Raw genomic sequence first — 20,045 nt, 5'->3', positions numbered from 1 at the left:
TATTACATAAAATGCAGTTAAATACTGGTTGTTACTATTGCCAAGCCACCCTATCCACACCATATTGATCAGAGCTCTGTAATAAGGTTGGCCAAAGTGACTACCACTATTCTCACACGCTTTGTCCCAACCCGTTACACATATCCTGCCTGTATGGGTATAAAATGTTGCTGGAAACTGTGAGGACAACGTAGCAACAGAAATATGGCTAAAGAAGCTACAAATTGTATTTTGAGAATAATAATGAAAGAGAAAGAAAGGAACACAGATAGAAGAAAATGATCATATATCAAGGTGGGGAGAAAAGCACAATAATAATACTGAAATGTACTAAATGGGAGATTGGTCAGGGTCTCGTGGCAACCTGAATTATCACAGAAAAACAAAGAGAATATGAATTCTGATTATAAAGTAGAATTGAAGGTTGGGTAAAGAATTGTAATTTCAGGCTATGCATGAAGGGAAGCTGGATGAAATAAAAAAGGTATAATTATTTCTTTTCATGCACATTCAAGATTCATCTCACAAAAATCCAAATAAAGTGAAGGAAATCCTGATGAGAACAAAAATTCAATTAAGGTTATGACCAGAATTTATTGAATTTATTGTCAAAGAATATGTCCCTTTCAAATAAAAAAAGAACTATTAATTAATGGAGCAATCTTTATAACAATGGTAGAAATTGAGGAGATAGTAAACAATAGATATACCCAAGACCAGGGCCTATAGATATTGTACTATGCCAGTAGGAGGTACATAAATTATGTATTTTTCTCTTAATCTTGTTCAGAAAACAAACATTCAAAATAAAAAATTCTTTTTTCATGATGTCAATAAACTGTTTCAATAGGAAACTTATCCGTTAATTTGCCAAATAAGAAGGAAAGGTTAAACTTCATTAGCTTTAAGAATGAAGAAATATTATAGTTATTCTTTTTCCTGGTCCTTTATTTAGGTTTTCTAAACTCCTGCTATGAGTGAGACCATCTGGTATTTTTCACACTAAGGGGGGGGGGGCAGTGTGGAGGGGCAAGAAGAGAAGGGATTGGGGTCAAAATAAAGGGGGTGCAATTGTATGGGAAATATAATCAAGATGAAAATGCATACATTGTGCAAAAATGAAAAATGATGTAAGAAATATATTTTAAAAAATTTAAAAAAAGAATCAAGAAATACATCTTCCATATTGTATCAGCATAAAACCTAATTGTGGTAATCTTTAAATGGTGGTATTAATTGTAGCTGTTTTTCTTTTTAAAATTCCTTCTAGGCTTTTTCTCTAAAATTTCTATTCATGGGTATCTAGTGCTTTTGATATCAGAACAAAAATATTTAACTTAGATGCCTGTACAAAATAATTTACCATGTATTATAACAAAATTCATTATTCTATTTATGTAAATATAGCTAACTGATATATAGAGGAGACGGGTGTGAGTACATGCAGCTTTAGCATTCTTTGTGATTCTAGAATAATTTTATCTCACTGGCAATGACTTCTTCATTTATTTCAGATTTGAATTATACAAATGTTTTTTAGAGGGATTATAGTATAGTAGTATGCTAATATTGAAAAAATCACTTTTGTGTATCAATTAAAAAATCACTATGATAATTCTAGAATTACCTGTGTGGAGCATTTCAGCGTCACATTACTGCTCTTTTTGTATTACAGATGGGGATAGTATCTGACCTGTTCATTAGGGTTGATTCACACTTTGGTGTGCAATTTTGAGCTAAAATAATGATCTCAGATGCTTTCAGGCCTTATACAATGATTAAGGGGGAATTGCTTAATCTTTTTCCCCCTTTAATAATTTCTTATATAAAAAGTAAAAAAGGAGGAATAATTTTTAAATTGTTATTATGAATTTAGAATAATTTGCTTTGAAATATAAAACAATACTCTATACCTATTTTCATTCAAATTCCACTTACTGTAACAGTTTCTTAAAAACCACAATACAATGCTTCATTCAGAATCAAGTCTTATAAACAAATCTAATCTGTAGTTCAATTTTTTTTTAAAGATGTATTTGTTTATTTATACAAGCAGTGGGTACAGTCAGAAGCGCGGGAGGGCGTGAGAATTCACCAGAGCCAGATCGGGGAGCAGAGCAGGCAGAAGGACCGAAGTACACTGCTGAGGGCAGCAGTGGGCGGCAGGACAGGTCTGTGCGCCATGTGGGACCCTCCCCGGTGGACGGTGATCAAACCGGCACTGCGGAGGCTGAGGGCTTCGCAGCCCAGCGCTCAACCGCTGTGCCACCGGGGAGGCCCTGTAGTTTAACTTTTAAAAACCACTAACAATGCCATTGATGTCATCTCACTGTTATGTAGCTTATCTTTTAACATGCAGCATCTTTTTTTTTCTGGATTATGATTTAATCATTCTTTAATCCACCTTATTTCATTTCATTCTTATCTCATAAAAAAATCAAATACCAAAAACTGGTTATTGTAAAGGAATAAGATAGCACTGACTATAGTCAACATATAATAGCTCACATCTTTTGGCTTACTTTAATGCCTGAAATACTTTAAACAGAATAAAGAAGAAGAAGAAGAAGAAAGTTGAGTCCTTTAATGAATTAATTCAAAATTACCATTGTTATTTTTCTGCTAAACAGAGAGGCAGCATGCCCTATGGGCTGGTTGTTTGAGACTGATAAAATCAAGGTTTCAGTTCTCACTTTCTAAATGTGCTCTATACTGAAAAAAAGCACCCCTTCCCTGTCACGGGATGGTAATTTAACTCCCACACAATCCACTTCAGAATTTCATGACCTCACAAATATCTTCAGGAGGATCAGGCCAAAAATCTGATAGGCTCTGCATAAAATAAAATGATACAATGTTGGTGAAAAGCATCTTTAAAAAAAAAGCTCACTGAACCAAACAACATTTTCATCTTCTTATATAAAGGTCAGTATATTTTCTGCCAAAGTTTCTACATAAATAAATCAGATTCTAAACTGAACAGAATCAAAAATTGCCCAGAGTAGGAAGAAAAAATAAAAATCTAGCATTAGCTAGAGATATACTTAAAAGGAACCAATTTAGCCATTTTAAACTACAAGGGTTAGAGGAGTACCAGGATTCCGGATGTCTCCTATTTGTAATAACAACAAATATGATCAACTTTCCTTAAAAGGAAACTTTAAGTTTAAAGAGGACTAGACTTATCAATTTGTTCATAATGCTACTTAGAGACAACATTCATTAATTACCATGGAGGATGTTAAACGAATGTTCATTATTTTGAAAATTGATAAAGGGAAAGACAAGTATGTATCTATTCTACACAATCTATATGTCAGTATAAGAAACAAAGGAAAGCTTTTCTGTATAGAAGTATTCTAGCTAATAAATAATGAAAGAACAGCAAATTTGAAATGGTATCTTTTTGTAACCCTTAATGAATCAATGGACCTATGCAGTGGACATGTGTGGCTGTTAATATCAAAAAGCAGAGACAAGAAAATATGTATCTTCTGATGGAAATGCATAACACTTTCTGTGAGATAGAATTACCAAACAAATTATACATAAATTTGATCAAGCCTCTAAATCTAGCTACCAATTTACATAAAATAGTGTTAAAAAAACTAAGATTAACTCTACAGGACAAATGACCTAGTTTTTTTCAACCAAAAATAAAAGGAAAAATGACCCAAATAAGAACTGTATAGATTAAACAAGACTTGCGACTTAAGAGACGTGCCACCCAGTTACAATGTATTGATTCTTCAAACTATAAAAAGAAGAATGAAAGTGTAAAAGAAGAAAAAGAAAACTTATAAAGCAATTGGGCAGGTATAGATACTAAAGTCAAGGATGCTGTGATAATACTAAACCAAGTAGGAATAGAAAAAAATTATCTGAACATAATACAGGCCATAAATGTAAAGCCACCCGCTAATGTCACAATAATGGAAAACTGAAGAATTTTTCTCCAAGTTTAGGAATAAGTCATGGATGCCCACTCACTATCTTCAGGAACATAGTGCTGGAAGTTCTAGCCAGAAAAATTAGGCAAGAATAAGTAATAAAAGACATCTGTATTGGAAAGGAGACAAAAGAAATTGGAAAGGAGACAAAAAAATTATCTCTTTTTAGGTTGACATGATCTTATATGAGGAAAACTATAATAAAAAAATTGCTAAAAGTAAATTTAGCAAATTTACAAGATTAAAAAGCCAACACAAAAAAATCAAAAGCATTTCTATATATTAAGAATGAATAATCAGAAAAGAGAATAACAGTCCCATTTACAATAGCATCAAAAGTAAAATATTGATATTAACAAATGACTTAATTTTTAAAATTGTATTATAATTAGGTTTTTAAAGTCCCTTTCTTTTAGAAGTACATGTTAAAATATTTACATGTGAAATATTCATTGTTGGGCCTTCCCTGGTGGCGCAGCGGTTGAGCACTGGGCTGTGAAGCTGCCCGCAGCCTCTGCAGCGGTTCGATCCCCGGCCACTGGTGAGGGTCCCACATGGTGCGCAGACCTCTCCTGTTGTGCCCACTGCTCCCCTCAGCAGTGTATTTCATCACTCTGCCTGTTCTGTTCCCCGCTCTGGCTCTGGTGAGTCCTCTCACCCTCCCGCGCTTCTGACTGTACCCAGTGCTTGTATAAATAAATAAATAAATCTTTAAAAAAAAAAAAAAGAAATATTCATTGTTTAAGATTTGCTTCAGAATGAACTGAATAACCAGGGGAGATGGATTTGACTGTAAATGAAACAAGACTGACCAAGTTGATAATGAATAATGGGGTAATGGACACTATAAATGGCCAAACCTAATCTTCACTGGCATCCCAGAAAGCCAAACTCTGAAGCACAAGAATGTCTTCACACAAAGGAATTTATTATACAAGATCACCACGGAGGTAGTGGTCAGGGCTAATACCCTAAAAGAAGCAGCTTCCCTGAATGGCTGGGGTTCTGTGATTTAATAAGTTTAACCCCAAAATTAAAATAATAAAGAAATAAATGGAGCAGAGAGAGAAATGTAAGAAGGTTTGGGGACATGAAAGGAGTGTGGGTCTTCATTCAACCTCTTTAACAGCTTTCTATTGAGGTTAACAGCCCATAAAGACCAGCAGTGCCCTGGTGTTACCTACCAATTTCGGACTGGCACAGAGAATTTTGCTAGAGATGGAACAAGCTTCTAGGGAATGCAGTTGGAGAATAAATCACATGGGTGGGAGTGGTGAAGAAGAGGGGAAAACAAAAGTGTGTAATTTTGCTTAGTTTCGCTTTTCTAACAAAAAGTTTAACTACAGCTTGGAGGGGATCCTGCTTCGTACCATGGGCTTCATTAAATTATTTTTCTATATTTGAAATATTCTGTAATAAAAAGAAAGAAATGATGGAATAAGGGTTAGTCCTACAAGTTATAATTGAGAAAACAGGATATCTCCACACTTTTCTGGTTTTTAATCAAGCATTGTTTGTTATTAATGTTTCCTTAAAAATGGACACAGCTGTATATTTAGACCTATATGCTATGTCATTACCTTGACCAATATAAAAAAATTAAGTCGATTTCCATTCCCCTATTACCTACAATAGATGAGTTTTTTACTACTTCAAGTAAATTTTGGATGAAAATAATGCTACTTCACTGCCAAGGCTAAGTCATGAAAGCAATACAACTGGTCCTACTTCTCTCTCTAAGGATATTCATTTCTTTGATCTCAGTCATCAAGCTATGAGGAAGGTCAGACAACAAATGTGGCATGTGTAGGTTTTCTGGCCATTAGTCTCAACTAAGGTCTCAACCAATAACTAACCTCAACTGTGATGTGAATGAAACAACCTCCAGATGATTCCAGTCCCCAACCTTTTGAGTCTTCCAACTAAGGTCCCCATATCAGGGGACAGAGACAACCGTCCCCACTCTACAATGGTCAAATTTCTAACCCACAGAACCCTTCTCATCAAAAATAGTTTTTTAATGACACTAAGTTTCAGGGTAATTTGTCATACAGTCACAGTAACTGGATGAAGGATATTTGTATTTAGAATTAGGTCTTCATTCACCCGAAGCAAAATGCTAAAAAAAAACCTGTTTGCCATGAATTCATGTCTCTTGACCTAATCCAGTTCCATCCCTGGGAACTGAGAGAATTTATAAATGATGTCACTGCCAACTTGGCAATGATTTTAAATAACTGAAGGGACAGAAAAGTCCCCATAAGGCCTGGAGGCTGTCAATTCTGGAAATCACATGTAGTGCTGGTGATGAGTAAGATTCCCCATCATATTTTCAAAATGTTTTGTTCATGAATATCCCATAAAATGAAACAGTGCTATTTGTCAAGCAGCATGAATTCACTAAGAACAATTTGTATTAAGCAAGCTCTATTTACAGGGTTGCTAGACTAAGAAATCTGAAAAAAATGTGATAGAGATGATAGTCTCATATTTTATCCATTGTAAGCCATCGCCAATTCTGTTATACATTTTTAAAATGCCAGTTATATAATTTTGTGATACATGCGCTATCAAAATATAAAGTGTTTCCTTATTACTTAGAATTTTCGTTTTATTCTTACTAAAAGTGCTGTTTTAGATGTTTTAGACATATTTTCATTATATGTCAGTCTTTGGTTACATAAAAATGTAAATATACATTTTCTGTGAGCTATGTATGCATTACTCTACCCACTGAACAACAACCCCTATTCTCCCACTGTCCTCCCCCAGCACATTCTACTTTGTTTATAAAAGTTTGATTACTTTATAGACCTCATATAAGTGTATTCATGAAGAATTTGTCTTTTTGTGACAGGCTTATTTCACTTACTATAGAGCAGAAAATTTTTGAATCAATGACATACTGTTATTTTGCATCCCTGTTTGTTTGCTCACAATATAGATTTTCTCCCTTCAAGAGTGGTCACCTTAGTTTTCCCACTACCAAAGCACCCATAGTCCTCCACCATAGACCATTATGCTCTCCTTCCTCCTTTTTTCTTCAAACTTCTCTTTTCCCCCTCCCTCTTCCTAGATGCCTCAGATCTATGGTCAACTTTCAAGGGCCTTTTAAAGTTTGTATTTGCCTGGCCCTTTGTTTGGTTTCTGTCTATTCCACATATAAAAAACCATCCAGTATTTATCTTTCTCTTTTTGGTTCACTTCACTTAGTATAGTTGCTTCGAGTTCCATCCATGTTACCATAAATGGCATGAGTTTACCTTATTTGATTGCTGAGTAGTATTCCATTGTATGTATATACTACATCTTCTTGATTCACTTGTTTGTGGTAGTCATATGTGGCAGTAAAGTACCAAACAAACAGATGAACTAAATAAACTTTTAGATGATAAGACCAAATTAGTGGTTGCCAGTATGAAAGGGGAAATAGGGGTAAATCAAGGAAAATGGGTAACTGTAGTAGCATAGAAGATACACATCTTGAATCTCAATGATGCATATAATAATACTACAGTGTAATGATGCATATACATTATAGTGCAATTATAGTTCAATAAAATTAAAATAATTTTTTAAAATAATTTTTTGGCTGAGATAATTAACTAAACATCCCTTTACATTATACATAGAATAACTGTGAGACAAATGGATTTACTGAGTGTTTCTTTTCCTTTGGGGCTTTAGGCATTAGGATTTTTGTCTTCTTATGGAATAGGGATGGAATATAATCAAGCAAAGGTAAGGTCATTCATTTTTTTCTAGACCAAAACTGAACTATTAACAAGGAACACCGAATAGCGAATTTAGTCTTTAGATAAAGGGGGTCACTCCAATGTGGTGGTTTAGAGCAATAGCTCAATAGCTATAGAAGTTTAGAGATAAAATACTATAAATTCCTTAACACATCACTTCTGGTCCTTCACTATAGAAAGAAAATATCTGCCTCTTAAGGACTGTGTGATGATTAAATGAAATATCATCAATAATGCCCTTTTCATAGCCTCCAGGGCTCACTAATCTTTCTCCCAGATGGCAACCATCTTTACAGAGAAAAAGAAGGAAATTTGGAATTTGTTTTGGAGTAATTTAAGGTTCATTGCCTAACTAGGGACTAAAAAGCAGTGATTCATTTGAGTTTCAAATTTAGATGACTAATATAATTTATTTTCTACTCTAGGCACTGATATATTATACCTTTGGAAGTGCAGGGGGAAGCATGATATCCCAGATGATTTTGGTTTGTAAATTAAATACTCCTGGACCCAAATAGGTATGTTATAAATACAGCATTGTCAGATATTAATAATATATATTCCTATGTTTTAGGGGTACAGATATTTGTCAGGAATCAATGTTCTACAGAATTGTGAAGTTGCCCTAAATCATTACAAGACAGTGGCAGATTATAGTAAGTAATCCTCATAATTTAAGATAAACAGACTTGCAAAGCAATTAAAAATGTAAATACTTCCATTTAACATATTTATGAAAGTATTAAAAGACTATGCTTTAACATCTGTTATAATAAAAATCTTTTATTATAATACAAAGTTTCTGGATTTTAGTGGTTTCTTAAAGTTTCAAATGATTGTAATCATCTTTAATTTTTGTTGTTATATGTTCCCAAACAATTCTGTTTTACTTGTTCATGTGATATTCTTCCCTTACACTGAAAATCTGAATTTAACATCAATAAATATTAAAATTTCCCTAATCCTAATGTTCAGAATATGAGATAACTTGTTTAAAAGTTCTAAAGAAATGGAAGGTACACACATTGTCTCTATCACTGCACTTGAGAACAGATTAAGAAGTCATTGTTATATCCCTTGTCTATAAAAAATAAAGCATGAAATAAATGTGTTTCTAGGATTATTTTCAAAGTTGTATGTAACATTTCCTCTTGTAAAAACACTGAACTAGAGTTTTAAATGAAAGTTTTTCAATAAGTGGATAACTTTATCCACTTACAACTTTATCCATTCAGCTATTGTCTATATTCAGAATTAACAACAAAATAGGGCCTCCTTTGGTGGCACAGGTGGTTGAGCGCAGCCCGGTGAAGCTGTTTGCAGCCTCTGCAGCGCTGGTTCGATCCCAGCTGGCTGGCACACCTCTCCTGTCTCGCCTGCTGCTCCCCTCAGTAGTGTATTTTGTCAATCTGCCTGTTCTGTTCCCACTCTGTCTGTGGTGAATCCTCTCACCCTCCTGTGCATCTGGCCTGTACCCCAGTTCTTGTATAAATATATAAATAAATCTTTTTAAAAAATACATACTTTTGGCATTATTACAACATGAGAGAAGAATGAGGAAAAAAACTTGTATTTATTATATATATTAAACTTTTGAATTTATTATCTATATAAATATTATATATATATAACAAGATCATTTCATATGTATAATGAAACTGGAATTAGAATGTAGTTAAAACTGCATATTCTATTAGGTTTATTCAAGCATATTTATCCTTAACGTTTATTTTTAGTCTATCCGTAGGGAGTAATTAAGGATCAGGTTTGCTCATATGGTAGTTTCATTCCTGGAAAAAAGTCAGTGGTAGAGGAGGAGGCCGGTTGCCTGCTCCTAAAGTCTGTCTCTTTTTTTGAGCTTGCTTGGCCGAAATCTCCAGGAGGGTCTGATATATATTGGTACAATATTTATGTGGATTGCAAATAATTTGGTTTCTTGCATTTCTCAGAACCAAATAAAAAAAAATCAGCAAATTTCTGATATCCTAAAGATATTTCCTTTCTTAATAGACCAGATTTCTGCACAACTGAAGGAAACTAGGCCTAATAGTCCTTTGCCTACATGACTGTTAGCTCTTGCAACCTTGTACATTCTGACTATTCTGTGGCTTGTTTCTCTTCACAGTTGCTGACAAATTAGAAAAAAGTGAAGGTATTCCAGTGGAAAAAGTAAGACTAACTGAAAGACCTGAAAATCTGAGCTCTAACAATGAAATTTTGGATTGGGACATATACCAATACTATAAATTTTTGGCAGAAAGAGGAGATGTTCAGATACAAGTATGTATACAGACAAATTTAAATGTTTAAAACATGCACTATATAAGGGATTTGGTTCTGAGCCCCAGAAAGGTTAATAATGCCCCATCTTAAATGATAAAGGGAAGAGACATCCCCTTCTCTTTGTACTACTCTTTTTTTTGTTTGTTTCCTGCATTTGCAGTTCTTGTGGCTTATGGAAGAGGCAGTTGCCATAGTAATGGCAAATTATTTTTGCATTTACTACATAAAATTTCATTTTAAGAAACCTATATTTTAATTATAGAAAAAATGTAACATTCAACATTGGCTTTAATATGAATGAGTTCTAACCAGGTTCCAGAAGTATTCTATTTTTGAGACTGTGAATGAGACATTTGTATAACCTTTGAGAGCCAAGAGTTAAGCCCTGGGGTTTAATGTGCCCAGGTGTTGCTGTACACCAGCAGACGATCATCCTGACATTGAGAAGTCCATATGCCCAGAATCAACCAATTACCCATTGAAAGACATAGTCTGGAAGATTTTTCTACTTCTTTTTTAAGATATGCCAACCACATTAAACTGGCTCAACATACTATATTAAAATCACCAAGTAAAGTTTTCTTTGTCTTTCTTCTTTCTTTTTTAATGGATTTATTTTTAATTGAGATATTTTGAGGCCCCCATCAGGTAATACCACCTAGTGCACCCACCACCAAATCACCCATACTCCATCACCATAGTCCATTGTACTTTCTTCCTTCTTTGTTCTTACCCCTCCTCCCAAGCCCTTCCCCCCTTGGTGTCACATTTCTGTAGTCAGCTATCGAGGGTTGGTTTTTAAGCTTGTCAGCTTATCTTTATCTGATCTTAGTTTAGTTCTCTATATTCCACATATTAGTGACACCATTCAATATTTGTCTTTCTATTTCTGACTTATTTCACTTAGCATTATCCCTTCAAGCGCCATACAAGGTGATATAAATGGCATTTTCTGATTATTGAGTAATAATATTCCTGTGTGTGTTTGTGTGTGTGTGTGTGTGTGTGTGTGTGTATACACTGCATCTTCTTATATTCAGCTGTTTGGGGGCATTTAAGTTGTTTCCATAATTAACCTATAGTAAATAGCACTGCAATAAACATGGGAATGGAAGTTTCCTTTCAAATAAGTGTTTTTTTTTTTTTTCAGTTTTTAGGGGTAGATGCCTAGGAGTGGAATTACTGGGTCAAAGATCAATGTTTAACATTTTGAGATGCCTCCCTTCTGCCTTCCATAAGGGCTAGAGCAGTTTGCATTCCCACCAGCAGTGTAGAAGTGTTCCAATGTCTTCACATCCTCGCCAGCACTTGTTGGGTCTGGCCTTTTCAATATGGGCCATTCTCAGAGGTGTGAGATGGTATCTCATTGTGGTCTTGAATTGCATTTCCATGTGCCTACTGGCAATTGAAGTGTCTTCTTTGGAGAAGTATTTGTTTAGTTCTTCTACCCACTTTTTGATTTTTTTGGTTTTGTAGGGTCTTTTGAGATCTTTATATTTTTTTTATTCATCCTTTTTCAGATATATGGCATACAGATAGTTTTTCCTATTCATTAAGGTATATTTTCTTTTTAGTTATGGTTTCTTTTGCTGTACAGAAGCTTTTTTAGTTTGATGTAGTCCTGGTTGTTTATGTTCTCTTTTGTTTACCTTGCTGTTGGGGATGGCACCAAGAAAACTTAAGTCATGAAATGTTTTTGCATATGTTTTTTTCTATGTATTTTATGATTTCAGGTTTTATAACCAAGACTTTTATCCATTTTGAATTGATTTTTGTATATGATATAAGATAGTAGTTTAGTTTCATCCTTCCTGTGTTGTACTATTCCCTTGAGGACTCATGTTGCCATTTGTTGGGTCATTCCTTATTCACATTATTAGCTTTGGGACCCAGCTGCTCTATGTGAGGCTTCTAGTCATGGCTCCTCCCCCTTCATTGGTTAAGGGTCTCCTCTGTCTAGGCAGCTGCTAGCATCTCACTGGAGGTCAAGAGGACTCTGGCTGCTCTGGCACCCTCCCCAGTACAGGTCCAGGGTCTCACTCGTCTGGGTAATCACTAGTGGGAGGGGGTCCTCTCTTTTCTTAATTTGAGTTAATATTACTGTTAAAGTCATTTTCAAAACTAATCATTTCTAGGTATCTCTTGGACAATTACATCTAATTGGGAGGAAAGGCCTTGATCAAGATTACTACGTGAGTCAATCCAGATTTGCTCATGTGGGGTGGGGAGAAAAATGGTGAAGAGAGGCTGATGAACATGTAAAAGGGGATAGGTTTTGTGGAAGAGTTGCTGAGGGAAGCTCACTACTGCTTTCTTAGTCACATTTGCTTCTGAGCATTTGAGGAGGAACAAAGTTCACCAGATGGAGCATTTTTAAAGGGGATACTCCTGAAGAAACAGTTGGTAGAGGGAAGTTTCCATGGTCCCATTTAACCAAACCTCTTTCTACTGCAACTTACTGTTTGAATAAAATTAGATGAGAAACATAGCCCCACCTGCTGGGACATACCCATTCCCCAAAGGTCAGCTGTGGAAAATCCAACTGGGACTTTCCTGCTAGAAACATGAGCACCAGCCTTAGCCCCATTTGGCTAAATCATAAGATAGGCTGCTTTCAATATAATTAGAAGTATGATTAAGCATTTTTATAAATTTGCAAAACTCCTTTCAATGACTTTGCTTAACTTACCTTATCCCAGTGTGGTTAGAAGATTAATTAACAATTCAAACTTATAGTGGAGAAAAAGCAAATAAACTTGACCTACACAGGATCCTCCTAAGTAAGATGCTAGAGCCCTGGATATGGTCTTGTCTAAATTTGATTGTGGTTTCAAAACCCTGGGTCTCTAGAGATCCAGTGAAGTAACTGGAAATCTTTTAAAGAGGTATTTTGCAGCCCTTGTCATTTTATAGGAACCATGTGCTATTTCTCTCAAACCCTACTTCACATACCCTAATTCAACATAGTCCTCATGGACTATGCAATAAAAATAACTACTTTATACAATGGCTACATAAAAAAGTGATCTATTACTACTTCTGTTTCCATTTCCACCGTTATTTTATAAATGTGTCTTTGGTACTGTAGTTTGTATTTTATATGAGGTATAGTAAACAATCAAATTTAGCAAAGGTAATAAAATGTGATAAAATAAGCAGCACTTGAAATAAGCCTAGGCTTCCCAAGACAGATCAATTGAAGGTCTTCAGATTATTTTCTATCCTCATCAAAACTAAGATTTTAGCTTCTCAGGAAGGTGGTGGATTTATAATATTACTCAAATGTCAGATTTTAGCCTGTGGTGGACTGCTCTACCAACCATAAGATGCATAACTGAGATGAATTCCCCATTTCCACAAATTTTATTGTGAAGGCACCCAAAGTTCAGCTATCAGGAATAGCCAGTAATCTTAGTAGGGCACATAAAACCCCACAGACTTAAATACTACTGGTCAGTTCTAGCTACCATGGATACCTGATGGGAGCTGTAACTGCCTCCAGGTGAAGATGAATGCAATCCCAAGGCCACCACTGAAGGACTCTGGTGCTGTATTAGCAACAATTTATCATTTGGGAATGCGCAGGACTCTTAGTCAGGGTTCCCTGTAAACTCATTCACAGAGGTTTTATTATCTCTGTTTTACAAATGAGAAGCTGAGGCTAAGAGATGAATTAACTTGCTTCAAGTCTTATAGCTATGAAAAAGCTATATTAAAAATATAGCCTTTAAGGGCCTCCCTGGTGGCGCAAGGGTTAAGATGCAACCTATGAAGCAATCCGCGGCCACTGCAGCAGGAGTTCAATTCCCGGCCAGCCAGGGAGCAACCCACATGGCGCAGTAGACCTCTCCTGACTCACCCGCTGCTCCCTCAGCAGTGTATTTCAGTCAATCTGCCTGTTCTGCTCCCCACTCTGTCTCTGGTGAATCCTCTCACCCCACACCTCTGGCCAGCTCTTGTATACATAAATAAATTTTTAAAATATAGCCTTTAAAATTAATTAATTAAATTTCTTTCTTACATCATTGTAGTCCCCATATATCTCCCGCCACCATATCATCTGTGACCCATCACCGTGTTCCCTTGTGTTTATCCTTCCCTTGTTTTACTTCCTTTCCTTCCCCCTCCTTCGCTGTATGGCTTAATTCTATGGTCAGTTTGCTAGTTTTGACTTTTTTCTTGACCTTTTGTTTAGTTTCTCTATATTCCACATGTAAGTAAGGCCATCAGTATTTATCTTATTAACTGACTCATTTCAGCCAGCATAATTCACTCCAGTTCCACCTATGTTACTGCAAAATGGTATGAGTTTGTCTTTTTGATTATTGATTAATATTCCATTGTATTAATATACCACAACTTTTTGATCCATTTGTCTATTTGGAGGCATTTGGGTTGTTTCCATATCTTGGCTATTGTAAATAGTTCCGGAATAAACATAGTTTGTTCCAGTGCAGGTTTCCTTTCAAATTAATGTTTTTGTGTCCTTTGGGTAGATTTGTAGGAGTGGAATCACTGGGTCATATGGTAGATCCATTTTAGTGTTCTGAGAAACCGCACAGTTTTCTATAGTAGCTGGACCAATTTACATTCCCATGAGTAGTGTAAGAGGGTTCATTTATCTCCACAACCTCTCCAGCATTTGTTGTTTCAAGTTTTTTTTAATGTGGACCATTATTACTGGAGTTAGTGGTATCTCATTTTGGTTTTAATCTGCATTTCCTTGATAACTAGTGATGTTGAATAAGGCTTTTAGAATTTGAACACAGGGTTTCAGCATTCAAAACCTGTGTTTTTTCCATTAAACTTACTTGCTTTTGACCTGAGTCAAAAAAATACAACTTCTAAAATCTAGTTTCCTTTCTTATAAAACAAGAAGGACTAATGTAATATACCAGTTTGCTTCAGCTGTAATTTTCTGCTGATGAGTTTAGCCCCATGCTTCCCATCCAGATATCCAAAAAGGCAGATTTAATTCCTGAACTGTCCCAGTATTTCAGGTACATTCTGGAGCAAACCCAGGGTGGCCATTTCTGCTTTATTTTGCCTGAAAATCTAGGACTTGCATGGAGGGTTTCAGTCAAGATCTCAAACTTGCAGATTGATTGACTAATATATCAGTTAGTTCAGGTTGCAACACAAACCATTCCCAGAATTTGGCTTTAAAACAACCACCATTTCTTTAATTCATGATTTTAGGAGATCAACAGTTTGGACTGGGTTCAGCTAAGTAATTCTGCTCTGGATCAAGTTAATCTTGATTTTTGCTGGGTTTGCACATGCATCTGTAGTTAGTGAAGCGTATTGACAAGAGCTGACTGGTTTATGATGGCTTAATCTGCGACAACTAGGACAACTGGGTCGCACCACATGCTCTCATCCTCTAGCCAACTATTCCAAGATTTTCATGTGGCACCCAAAGATTCTAAGAATACCAGAAAACTCACTACTCTTGAGGCCTAGGTTCAGATCTCACAAATTACTTCTGCCACATTCTTTTGGTCAAAATAGGTCATAAAGGGCATCCCTGGTGGTGCAGGGAGTTGAGCGCAGCGCTGTGAAGCTGTCCACAGCCTCTGCAGTGCGGGTTCAATCCCGGCCGGCCAGGAAGATACCCACATGGCATGGCAGACCTCTCCTGTATCGCCCGCTGCTCCCCTCACCAGTGCATTTCAGTCTGCCTGCCTGTTCTGTTCTCCACTCTGTCTCTAGTAAATCCTCTCAGCCTCCCATGCATCTAGCTTGTACCATGGTTCTTGTATGTATGAATAAATAAATCTTTTTTTTTTTTTAAAAAAAAAGGTCATGAAGTCAGCCAGCCTTTCAGGGGTAGGAAAAAAGCACATCTTGCCTAGGCAGAACTGCAAAGTGTGTGGTCGTTTTTGTAACTTACTATACCTAGTTGTACCAGAATCAACTTGGAGTGGTACGGAGATACAAACGAGAGAGAGAAGATAGGAGGATAAAACCGATTTCTGAAAGACTCTTACTACAGCTCTTCCTATGGCTAGCTTCTCATCTTTCACGTTTCACCTTCTCAGAGAGGATTTTCTTGATCTGCTCCTCTTTCATCACTTTTACGCTGTGTTTATTTCCTCTAACCTGAATCACTCCTGCACAATATAATATATTGCTTACTGTCTATCTCCCCCAATAGAATGTATGTTCTTATCTATCTTGCTCGCTACTCAGATTAGTACCTGGAACATATTAGGTACTAATTGATGATAGCATCCTGAACATATACATTGCACCTCACTCTAAGGCCCACCACTTGAGTTACTATACTAATGCCTCATTCCTTCAAAGAAAATTACTAGGGTAGTCTCTTTAAAAATGTGATTCCCCATGTATTGCCCAGCAAATTAATTATCAAAATACTTGGAAATAACTACCTTGGCTTTTCTTTCTCTCTTCTTACTGAATTAATCTCTCCCATGAATTGAAACCATAGGCAACATTTTCACCTCACTCTCCTCTCACCAAATTCTTACTCACTAAAAAGTATTGCATATGCAATTCCTGATTACATTATCCTTAATTTCTGTATGTATATTTAAGTGTCATTTTGCATTTCTAAATATATAAAGTCTCAGAATGAATTGGATTAGGAAAACTGGGTGTTTTGTGGCATATTATTAAAATGGATAAGGCACGATTTAATTAGAACTAGTGGAGGGATAATATCAAATATGTAAGGGCAACTACTTTGTCTACCCTGCCATGTGTTAAAAAGAAAAGAACTAATATCATTCCTTTTCAGGATGATTTACAGAGCCTGGGGTAAACAAAGTTAAATGTGTTAGAACAATGCATTTTCTTGGCATTTCATTCTAGGAGAACTGTTACAAACTGATTAAACTAAGGATTTTCTTAGACCCAATGAAAAATCATGCTCATTTTTTTTTAAAAGATGTGCATTCAAATAATATAACTCACTTCACATAATGCTTGGGACATAGTATATTTATCTATCTAAAACACAATCAATTTTAAGAGACATTATTTTATGCTATAGTGAGAAAGAAACAATACTACCAGTATATATTACATGATGCTATTGATGGTAAGAAATGTTCTGATTAGAATGGGAGATGGGAAAATGTACATTGTAATTAGTAAAATATGATGGTAGCTACTCAGTAAATATTTGTAGGATGGATGAATGATGTCTTAGTCTGTTTGAACTGCTATCACAAAAATACTATATACTGGGTAGCTTATAAGCAATAGAAAATTCTCATATTTCTGGAGGCTGGAAGTCTGAAATCAGGGTGCCAGCCTGGTTGGGTGAGGACCCACTTCTAGTTTTTAGACTTCTTATTGAATCTTCATATAGCAGAAGAAGCTAGCTAGCTGTTTGGGTTCTCTTTTATAAGGCCACTAATTCCATTAATGAGGGCTCTGCCAATCATCTCCCAAAGTCATTACCTTCTAATACCATCATCCTGGGCATTAGTTTTCAACATGTGAATTTTGAGGGAACACAAATATGTTGATTATAGCAAATGGTTAAATGGATGGATGATGGTATATAGATGGTTATGAATGGATATATGAATACTTGATCTTAATTCTTTGAAAGCAAGAACTCAGGTTGACTCATGTGTATCCATCAAAGTAGCTTATTATGGTATTTTCACATAGTCTTTGATAAATGTTTATACAATTGAAGCAATAGCATTAAGGACAATTTTACTGAAATTCCAAGTAAGTCAAGACAGAGAAGGAGTATAGAAGAGGAAATTAGAGAGATGTGTATTTATTTTGGTCTGTATGGGAGCATTAATGAAAGATGGAGAAATGCCCCAAGTCTTATTTGCTTCTGAGGAATAAATTATTCTCTTTTAATAATTAAATTTTACTTTGCCACAATGTAACTTTTCCCCCCATAATTCTCTATTATCAACTCTTTGAGAACCAAATTCTGAAAATTATTTCATAGAGCCATAAAACTAGAGTCCCAAAGGACAAAAAGATTAGAATCTAACCTTATTTTAGAGATTTATAAATGTATCATTTAGTCTCTCATTCATTCATTAATTACAGAAATATCTTCTGAGTCCCCTAATGTAGGAAGACACTGTACTAAGTAGAAGAAATTCAACATTGGAAAAGACAGATAACTCATCAGATAATGGATGTATGCCATGATAGTAAGTTAGGGGTATATTTGAGTCTTAGTTCCATAGAGGTATTCATAAGAAATACCTTTACTTTTTAGATAAAACTTCTCTGATAAACGTGATTATTAAATCATAATTTTGAACATACATTTGATTTCCCAATAAATGATTAGTAAATCAATCATTGCTGAAACTCTCTCCTACCCAATTGACATTTATGTTATTCCAATTCGGTGTTTATAATATGGCTTCCTCATATTTTTGCAAGTGATAGCCTTTGAATATTTTACTTCATCCATACTAAGGTAATTACTATTTCCTGGATAGACTTCAGACATTTTCTTTGCTGTTCTTAACTCATTTTATTCCCCCAGCCTATCATGCCCTCTGCACTGGTGAATCCTCTTAATCTTTTGTGAGCCCTTGTACCAGGAAGGCTGAGTGCTAAGTGCATGGGAATTGGATTTAGGTTGCTTGAAGCCTGCATATCTTTTGTGTGTCATTAGATATAAATGCCTTCCTTACAGTGCTGCTGTGAAGACTAGTTAAGAAAAAGTTTGTAAAGTGCTTTTCATAGAACTGACTACAGTTTCTATTATTCTAAATCCCTACTGTCTTAATGCTATGTACATATATTTCTTTCTTCACGGTACAGTTAAGAAGCAAATGTAGGTGACAGAGGAGTAGGCTGGGTTCTTTGCACTGCCTGTCACTAGCAAAGAGCCAATAAGCAGAGATAGGAATTGAATCTATAAGTGCTTTTATTTTTTAGATCACTGGCCATCAGTCTGGGAGAATGGAGTGTATAAAACCCCGAAGAGACTGTTTTGACATCTCATCTCTAGCTGGCCTTTTTATAATGGGTTAGACAAAGAAAGTTAGTCATAAGCAAACAGCCCATCAGAATAACCCCATACAGCTGATATTCCTGGTATTCGTCACATTCAGCCCCCAGAACATGTTAGATTCCTGGTTATCTTGACCCTGGTACATCCGCCTGCTGATCCTGGTTAATTTCTGATGGTGTCAATGTCTGGCATTCATTCAGGCATCATCAGGGCAAAGATCTCAGTTCAAAGCAAAAGCTTTAGTTTAAAGTAAACAGGTCATTAGTCATATGGTGTGTATGTGCAGATTCCTATATTAGGTATGGTGTTCTTCCCTTCCTTGCTAGCCCCCTATCATAGGAACAGTAGGTTTTTCTTTTTAATCTATATGAGTCACTGGTAATATTTAACATAATAAAATTTTTGAAAGAATAAAGAACAGAAAAGATGGATGAATGAATGGGTGTGTGATGTGATGGGGTCCAGCACTATCAGTATTTGTATTCATATCCATAAGGCAGACTGATTTAAAAAAAAAAGAATGGAGTTATCAAATAAGTTGGCAATATTTCTAGAGCAAACTTACATATAAAAGAATTTACCCACATTTTACCCTTGAACATACTGTCCTTTTGGGAATGAGTAAATCTTTACATACCAACCTAATCATGGCTTTCAAAACAGCAGAAGTGCTGTATCCTACTAAGACAGTTTGGAGAGTGTCTTCATTTCTCATTATTAGAATTGATTTTTTTTTTTATTATTTAATATGGTATCTGAGGAGAACTTCCGGAAGGTCAGGCTGAGGTCTAGGGAATGAGACAACAGGGACAGGCCAGCCCTTGTGCATTCTAGACTAAGCATTTCATTTAATGATATGACCTTGAGAGAATCAGAGGTTTCACTTCAGTTTGATTTAGAAAGAATTGGCCTCAAGTTCACCTCTGCAGAAAGATCTGGCCTCAGCAGGCAGCTATGTGTGTCTGGTCTTGCTTACTCTGCCTTAAAAATATTAGGATGCTACATATCCAGTTCTGTCAATTGTACAAACTGTCTTATAAAATAAGTACTAGTGTCTACATAGAAGAATCCATTTTTCGAAAT

General features: G+C 35.6%; 1 protein-coding gene across 1 annotated transcript in view; it reads left to right on the top strand.

The window, feature by feature from the left end:
• SEL1L2 (SEL1L2 adaptor subunit of SYVN1 ubiquitin ligase) overlaps nt 1–20,045 on the top strand; it is a gene marked incomplete at its 3' end in the record, with an annotated part of 88,982 nt that overhangs the window by 45,389 nt on the left and 23,548 nt on the right. The window contains exons 6-10 of the mRNA XM_084247717.1: nt 7,638–7,691; nt 8,131–8,190; nt 8,280–8,361; nt 9,831–9,985; nt 12,124–12,180. Of these exons, the coding sequence (XP_084103843.1) occupies nt 7,638–7,691; nt 8,131–8,190; nt 8,280–8,361; nt 9,831–9,985; nt 12,124–12,180 (408 nt within the window). The remainder of the gene's footprint in view (nt 1–7,637; nt 7,692–8,130; nt 8,191–8,279; nt 8,362–9,830; nt 9,986–12,123; nt 12,181–20,045) is intronic.

Source organism: Talpa europaea (genome assembly GCF_964194135.1).
Source record: "Talpa europaea genome assembly, chromosome: 11".
Classification (NCBI taxonomy): domain Eukaryota; kingdom Metazoa; phylum Chordata; class Mammalia; order Eulipotyphla; family Talpidae; genus Talpa; species Talpa europaea.
Note: the sequence above shows the minus strand (reverse complement) of the source record. Positions and strands in the feature narration are given on the sequence as shown.